At 53.1% G+C, this 8,331-nt stretch overlaps 1 protein-coding gene across 3 annotated transcripts in view; it reads left to right on the forward strand.

Moving 5' to 3' along the window:
- Positions 1 to 5,422, forward strand: part of BCORL1 (BCL6 corepressor like 1) — a 45,091-nt gene extending 39,669 nt beyond the window's left edge. For 2 of the 3 annotated variants that reach the window (XM_059732679.1, XM_059732680.1), the window contains exon 14: positions 3,687 to 5,422. In XM_059732679.1, coding sequence (XP_059588662.1) covers positions 3,687 to 3,966 — 280 coding nt within the window. In that variant the 3' untranslated portion in view covers positions 3,967 to 5,422. The other variant, XM_059732681.1, reaches the window with a different exon arrangement.
- Positions 5,423 to 8,331: the final 2,909 nt, after the last annotated feature.

An 8,331-nucleotide genomic window follows, 5' to 3' on the forward strand; every position in this document is an offset into this window, starting at 1 on the left:
GGGGTGGGAGCAGGCGGGGCTCAGGCCCATGCAGAGTGCCATGGGGGCAGCCGTGGGCTGGATGGAAGGGGAGAGGGCAGACTGCACCTGCACCACCTGGGCAAGGTTTGTTGCACATACCCCCTGCCTCTCCATCCCCAGCTGGCCCCCAGGACCTAGCAGCCGCCCACACACCGACCCCACCTTGCTGCACACAATATACAAGAGTAACATTTTATTTTGAGCTGTTATGCAATCACCTCTATATACACTACTTAAAAAAACAAATCAGGACAAAAATATTTTTTGAAATAAAATTAAAATATGTTGTAAGAGATGCTTGATAGTATATGATAGTATATGATTTGTTTTTTATCTATAATTTGCTAAAATGATATCTTCTAAAAGATTTTGTGTGTGTGGCCCTCGACAGCTCACCAGAATTTGTTAAATGGCCCTCCACCCAAAATAATTGCCCACCCCTGGCACAGAGGCTGTCTTTATTTATCCAGTTTGGGTCTTTAAGTTTGGTTCCCTGCTCTCCAGAGGGGCATTGTAGAGATGGAAAAAGCCAAGGCAAGAACAGAGAGAAAGCTGTCATGTGGAATGGGAGAATTCCATACAAGAGAATCAAAAGGTATGCACTATATGATTTAGAAAGGAAATAAGGCAGGGGTTTATAAAAGAATGAATGATGCCAGTAAGACCAAAATTCACTGTGGGTTTGAGTTTCTGTCTTCAACTTTTGCCAAACAGCAGTACCTAGGCCTTGCATACACCAGGAAACTTGTCCTGGGTTTTTCCTCTGTTGTGGCACTTGTCACTGTTTGTATCCAACTGTGGTTGTACCAGCAACAATTATGTAGACACCACGCTGGGCTGCTGCTCTTTTTCCTCCTTAAGTACCTCACATTCTAATTACGCTCTGAGCTACAAACACAGTGCTTGCTCCATTGGTGGGAGTGCCAGAACTGACAGTAAACTTGAAGTGGCCTTATTGGTAGCCATGGGGGAGGGGAGGCAAAGCATTCTAGTGCAAACCAGGCCTCTGAACACTTAGCTTCTATTTCTCCCTCTGTAAAATGCAGCCAATATATCACCTAAAAGTTTGTGGAGGGGTCTTGTGCACCACAGACTGCACCAACTCTGGGGGGTCAGTGAAGGCTCCTTAGTTATAGATGCAACTAGGTATCTTTTATAGTCAAGGTCCTGTCTGTCTGTGGCAAACTAGACAATTTTGCAGCATGAGTCCTGGAGTCTCTTCATCATCGCTTGTGCACTTGTCAAACAACTAGACTTCCAAAGTCATCAGAGATGACTAGAAAGCACTGATGGTAGCTTGTGGCACTGGGGAAGATAATCTGAGACTATGAGATAAGCACATTAGCTGGGTGGGTGTCTGTTAAAATTATCAACATTAAATTTACTGACAAGGTGAGTGTTGGCCATCATTTTGAGTTTTGGTTGTGATTGTGCTCCACTGAGGTGAATGAGATATTCAGGCCACTAAATTCTTGCTCAGCAGTAAGTTCTCCTTGACTGAAGAATCACAACATAATGTAGAACACTTTGATATTCTCAGGCTATCGGTGGTGGTGAAAAGAACTCCACTGAAACATTCTCTGACTGCCAGCAGGAGGCCTGTTTTGCTTAAACTGAAAAAAAAGACATGCAAGATTAAGAATGTAGAAATGAGCACTCCTCTTCCCTCCTTCTTAGAAGAATGCAAATCTTTACACACTTACACATTCCTAGCTGCTTGAATGGGCATACATTCATGCATAGGATAGATGGCTGTGTAGAAGAATACTTCAACTCCAAATCCCACTGTATGGCTCATCACCCAGTGGGTTACTGCTGATGCAGGAGCACTTACAAGTGGCCACATTTAATGTTTAACTTCCACTTGGGCAAAAGCTGATTTTGGTAGTTTGGATGCAAGTAAATCTGACACATGCAGCATACTCATTTTGGAGCCCAGATTGGGGTAGAAGCTGGGAATGAGATACTCCAAGGCTCCATCCATTTGCAATGCCTGAATGAGATGCTGTAGAACTGTTGCTTGTTTTTCTTTGACTTTTAATTAGCACTGACCTAAAAAGGATATTTAAAAAAAATTAGGCCTCTCCTGCTGTGATGTCCACTTACTTTATAAGGTAAAGGAAGGGCTGGAATGTGGGGGATTTATGTTCTTTTTTCTTTGCTTTCTGCACACAACAGGTTGTATCAATTACTAGAATGAGTTGAACTCTGAAATAGCTGAATGTTGAAGGCCTCAGGTATAGACACTCTTGATGCTGATCTGAGCCCTAGGGCCTTAGCTTGAGTGTCCATGCTTGAGGTTTGCAAGAATTAGAATAAACCAGCTTCTAAACCTATTTAATTATGGTGTGATTTTTATTATCATCATTATTATTACAAAAGTGAAAAATACCTCATTTTCAGTTTTTCAGCTTTCAGTTTCTGAAGTTTTGTAACTTCACTGTTTTGCTAATTCTTCTGTCATCCTAATGCCTTTCTGCCTTAACAGTTCTTAATTGCTCATGTTTAAAAGAAAGCAGAAATGAAAACCCATGTGTGGGGAAGAGGGAGACATTTTAGGCTCTGCTGATGCATCATAAACAAACCACAAAGGGCACAAGCCCCACTGACCCGTGACAACTGCTGCAGACGTTATTTATCAAATGCATACAGGGTAAAACAGTCAGTAACAGTTTGGGAAGGGCCTTGACTGAGTCTCAGCCCATATAGTGGTTAGCAGAGGAAAGTGCCATGAGAAGCTGATGACATTTCGGGACAGCCACTACTGGCTAACAAGATTTACCGTCTATGGCTTCTGGATTCTTGATCACTCATGATTTCATAGGGAGCATCAATGAGAATTAACCAAAAGGGCCCACTGCGGAGGGGCACTTTGCAACTCCCATAAGAGGAATCTTAGAGGCTCTGACTAACTGCAGGGACCAAATGCCCAGAGAGAGCTGTGCTTTCTGAGCAGATAGTTTCTTTAAGCCACCGTAGAGCTTGGTGAGCAGCTGAAGGAGTGTGTGAGGCACTCTGGGCAGGGAGCTGTTCTGTGGAATTTGGTCACCAGAATCTTGGGCTTCTGACTTGTAAGTTTCATCCTTTTGGCACAGTGTTTTGCCAGTACTGCCAATGGCTTATACAGAGAGAGAACCTGTTCTAGATTGTCTGTTGGGGGAGGCTGCATTTTCTTTATCAGGTGAATGCAGAAGCAGCAAGTCCCAACTACATGAAAACCAATATGCAGGATTATTCCTTGGGGCTTTGTGACATGGGAGTGTGCAGTGAACTCCTCCTTTCTGGGAAGGGTGAGGTGGGTACTGGACCCTGGGAGTGAGGACATATGGATTTGAAGATGAGCAGGGAACAGTTTTGGTAGCACTAGGAAGGTGGGACTTGGGGTACTTGTCCTTCTCCTTTTTGGATTCTCTAGGTTTGCTTGTAGCAGGGAGGCATGATGGGGCACGGGCTGGCATGTGACTGCCCCAAGGGCATTTGGTTACAAAGTGTACCTGCACGCAGGTAGCTTAGCTAGTGGCTTCTTGTACCTGCGGAGGGCTACACCCATGGGGTTGAGATCAGGCCTGGCTTTTCAAACTAGAAAGCCTAGGCCCTGACATTGTTGGGGTTGAAAGGGGGGTGCAGAATTCATTCTTTTAACATGTCTCTTCCTGCCCTTACAGGCCCTGCAACTGGTTTCTCTTCTCTGATGTTCTCAAGAGGCTGAAGCTTTCTTCCCGCATCTTTCAGGCTCGCTTCCCGCACTTTGAAATCGCCACCCTGCCCAAGCTGGAGTTCCAGCGGCAGGTGTCCCTCAGCCAGGTGCTGGCCCAGGAAGAGTTGCAGGAGACCCCAGAGCCACTTGCTCAGGGTGCTGCAGAGACAGTGGAGCTGGTGCGATATGAGCCTGAGCTGCTGCAGCTGTTGGGCTCAGTGTTGGAGTACCAGGCCTGGAGCAGCTGACGGGGAATGAATCTTTCCCTGCATTAGACTGCATCATGAGGCAATAATATGGACCAGTGGGAAGCAGCCTTCTCAATGCCAGCAGCAGGGACTTGGAGTCTTTGGCCAATTCGTTTTCCTTTCCTTCTGACGCCTAAGCTCTAAATGGGGAGAGATGCCACTGATCTCCAAGGATTTCCCTGGGTCTCTTTGTGATGAGCAGCAGCAGCAAATGCAGCTCTCTGCTAGCCCCTTCCAGCTAGGGCAAGAAGCTGGGCCCCACCCACTGGGCTGTACTAGCTGGGTTCCTGGCTAGATAACCAGCTACAGGCTCTACTGAAGTGAGTGGTAGTGGGTGCTTCTGCCCAGCCCTGCCCCAACCACCCTGCCCTATGGAACCACATCTCTTTCTGTCTGCCCTCCCCTTCCCAATGTCTTCCATAGTATTTATTTAATTAGTATTTAATTTGTAATGTTTTCTTTGTTTCTGCTGAGTCTGTATCACTGTGATGATGTGAGCCCTGGGCTATGGGAAGAGGGCTTCCTCAGATCCTGTCCCCCCCCCCCCCCCCCCCACACTCCCAGAGGATCCTGCTCTTCTAAGAGCAGATACTTCCCAGACTACAGACCTGGCAAGTCATGATATCGAAGGGACCAGCTCTCACAACTGGCACCAAGTTGAGCAATGGGTCTTGTGGGCTGCCACTCCCCCTACCAGTTTTGGAGCTGGCTTCTGCTGGGGCCATTCATCAATGAGGCCAGCTGAGAGCCATGCCTTCCCCTCCTCACCCCTATGTTTCAGGCTCCCCAAGCCACCCCCCAGGCTGGTTCATACATTTCACTCATGCTACTTGTCTCTGGATTCCCTTGAGCTGCTTTACAAGAGCCAGCTGCAGCCCAGGATTCTGAGCAGCTTCTAAGCCCAAGGCAGCGGGGGCTCCAGACACTTTCTATCCTTGAGGCCTACACTGCAGATGGCCCATGTCCTCCCCACGTGATGTGTCTGCACCAAACAGGCCCTTACATTCCCACCCTGCACACATCCCTTTCTTCTGTTTTATAGGAGCAGTTCTACTGGAGAGAGCTGGCTGGAGGTGGCAGGTGCCTGCCCCCGACAGGAGCGGAGCAGGGCTGCGCCGCTGTATGTAGATGGTACAGTTTTATTGTACAGGTGCTAACAAGGACTCTAAGGACTGGACAATCTGTTTTCTGGCTCTCCTCTGCCCAGCAGTGGGAATGTTGGGTGGATTTTTTTTCTTTGTGTTGTGTTTCTTCCCAGCCAGGGCAGTTGTAGCCCCACCCCTTGGACCCCCTGGCTGTCTGCCTCCCCATCCTTGGGACCAGACAGCTCCTTTTTTTAAGCCGAGGGATTTTGCCTTTGGGTGTGTATTCTGGCTGCTCTTTCTGATTTCTGTTTTATTATAAGCAACAGGCTGTGGTGTCAAAAACACTTATGTACAGAAAAACCTGCATCAGGTCCCCTGCCTCTTGCCTCTTCTTTTGCAAAGCATAAGCAACCCTTAGCAATGGGGAAGCACTGGCTCTCAGGGAGTGATGCTGGCATGGGGATGACTTTTTATGCTTCTGAAGGATGGAATATTGCCTGTGTCCTCTGGCATACTGAAGCTGCATGTGAGGCAGGTTTCTTGCTCAGAAAAAGCCTTTCTCCCCTGGGTTTGTGATAGGAAAGAGAAGGGGGATAGCGAGAGCTGATCTAACAGTCAGGCTGTTTGGAAGGGAAAAGGAGAAACATCCATGGTCAGCACTCAGCAGAGGCATCCTGAGTGGTAACAGCATGGAGAGCAAGGGGGAGATGTCACCTTTTTAAATGACATGTTGATTGGACTTGGCAGCAAGAAAAGGAGGCAGCATTTTTCCCTCCCCTCCAACCACATGCCTGTACTACCCACTGGCTGCTGCCTTTGGGGAGAGGGGAGGGTGTAAAAATGACCACAGCTGCACTGCTGCCACCTGCACTGCAGCTGCTGGCCCTGCTCTGGGCATCAGGCACAGCTGCCCAGTGATGCCTCAGGTGTGCTGCTGCTGCTGCCCTGGCCAGTGGCTCACTGCTGTTGCTCTGCCTTCCCTGCTGCTGAGCCTGAGCCAGAGGTGCTTCAGGGAAGGGGGCTGCAGAAAGGGTGAGGTGCCCTTTAGCTCATTCTGGTGCCACTCCCAACCCCTGTTCCCTGAAGCAGGGCCCAGGGCTTGTGCTCTGCTCAGTGCCCCCGTACCCTGCTACCGCTGCCGGGGGCAGAGCAGGGCTAGGGCTGCTGGGCCGGTTGGTGCGGTCCGCGGGGTGCTGCATAAGGGCCTGCTCTCAGCCACAGCGCAGGAGCTGTCGGGAGCGGAGGGACCAGGTTCAGTGCACCTTGTGGCGAGGTGCTGGAGGGGCGCTGCCACTGAGCGTCCGGCCAGCTTTCTTCCGGCTGCGAGGTCAGGACGCAGCCCCGCCCCGCCCCGCCCGGGCCAGGGTCGGGCTCCGCGCAGCCTGGCAGCGAGCCGTAGGGGGTGTCGGCGGTCGCTGGGCTCCGCCTCGCTGCGGTGCTAGACCCGGCGGTGTCCCGTGGCATCCCGCGGGGCGCTCCTAGCCCCGGGCCGGGCGTGAGGCCCCTGCTCCGGCCGGCAGCAAAGCAGGACCCGCTCGCTCCGGGCCACCGCCTCGGCGGGCAGCGCAGGGAGGCACGGGGCCCGAGCCAGACGCGTGCTGGCAGGACCGCCAGGAGGCGCCCACAGCAACACGTGCTCCGCGGGCGGGCCCGGCCCCGGCCCCGGCCCCGGCCCGGCCAGTCGGGCGGGACGCCCCGCTCGGCGCCTGTGCCCGCCGCCTCCCGCAGTCGCGGGGCTCAGCGCAGGGGGCCGGCCGCCGCAAGGCCAGTGTCTGCGCGGGCCGGGGAGGCGCTGCCGCCGCCGGGCCCCGACCCGTGCGGAGCCGCCCGGCACCCAGGGCCGAGCTGGGACCGCAGCGCCCGGGTCAGGGCGCGGTGGCTGATGCGGGCTGGAGCCGCTCCCGCTGCAGCAGGCCGCGCTTGCTGCCCGCCGGCATCCGGGTCCCGCAGGAGCGCTACCCGGAGGGCAGGCATGGGAGGTCGTGGTGGCAGACCAGCCAGCCCGCTCCGTGCAGAGCCGCCAGGTCCAGGGCGGGCCGAGGCCCCGGCGCGCGGGGCTCCGCGGTGAGGCTCCTGAGCCGGCTCTCGCCAGCTTGGTGGCTTCGGCAGCGTGTCGCTGTGGCTGGTTCTAAGGCCCGGGAAAAGGCAGGAGGGGCCCCTTGCTGCTGTCCTTGTTGAAGGGGAGGGAGGTTGGGCATGGCATGGCATGGGGGCAGCACGTGGCACTGGAGAAGCCAGCACTGCTGGGTAAAGGGGCTCCAGATTCTTGGCTTCCTAAAAATAGGCTCCTGGCTTCAGATTAAAAGGAAACACTCCCCAGAAGTTCACACACCCGCAGGGGGAACAGGTATCACTCCCTTGAGCCTGCAGAGAGCTGAGCCACTAGCTAGGGGCCCTTGACCTGAAGAGGTGTCAGTGCGGAGCAGTGAGGTATCGTTTAATCTCTGGCCTAGGTTCTGGCTGACTTCAAAGCACAGGCCAAGTGCTGCACTTCCACTGGGAGCTGTGGCTCAATCTGGCTTCATGCCTGGACACAGCCCAAGGACGTACAGCCACTGATCTCACTTGCTGCACTGTGGAGCTCAGATGCCTTCTCATGGCTACCCCAGGAGCCCCCCTGCCTCTCCCATTTCCCCTCCCCAGCTGCCTGCAGGGCCCTGCCAGGATGACACCTGCCCAGCTGTCCTTTCCGAGGCAGGTCCAGCCTGTTGCTGCCCTGTACCCATCTGTGGTAGGAGGGGGCAGTAGCATAGCTCTTGTCCAGGGTACTCTGGGAGTCAGAGCAGGCCAATGAATTAGCCAGGAAGGGAATGTCTCATTGGCATGGGCCAGCCAAGTTTGCCTGCTGATTTGTGCATCCTGCAATTGTGGAGCCAAGAACTGTTGCTCCATCATGTTCCTGCTGTTTGCTGCAGCCCACCCTAGCCAGTCTGCCCCCACCCTAGGCAGCAGCACCCTCTCCCTACCTTTGCCATCCTTGCTCTTCCTGTGAACTGGAAAGGTGGGGGCAGTGGCAGGGGACAGACAGTATAGGAACTTCAGTTTCTGAGCTACAAGGAGAGAAGGGACAAGGAATCGCAATGTCTGAGGGCTGTGCTGGGCATTCATTGTGTACTCCTTTGGCTTCTCCCCTCGGCCAGCTCAGATCCTAGGTACGCTACCTCCCTGTGGGCAGTCACTGGGCCTTGTTCCTGCTGCAGAGTGCTCTCAGCTACATCCCATTCTGCACTGCAGAACTCCACCCCTTGGTTCCCTTTCAGAAGCAGTGCTCAAGGTAGCT

Source organism: Alligator mississippiensis, chromosome 8 (genome assembly GCF_030867095.1).
Source record: "Alligator mississippiensis isolate rAllMis1 chromosome 8, rAllMis1, whole genome shotgun sequence".
Classification (NCBI taxonomy): domain Eukaryota; kingdom Metazoa; phylum Chordata; order Crocodylia; family Alligatoridae; genus Alligator; species Alligator mississippiensis.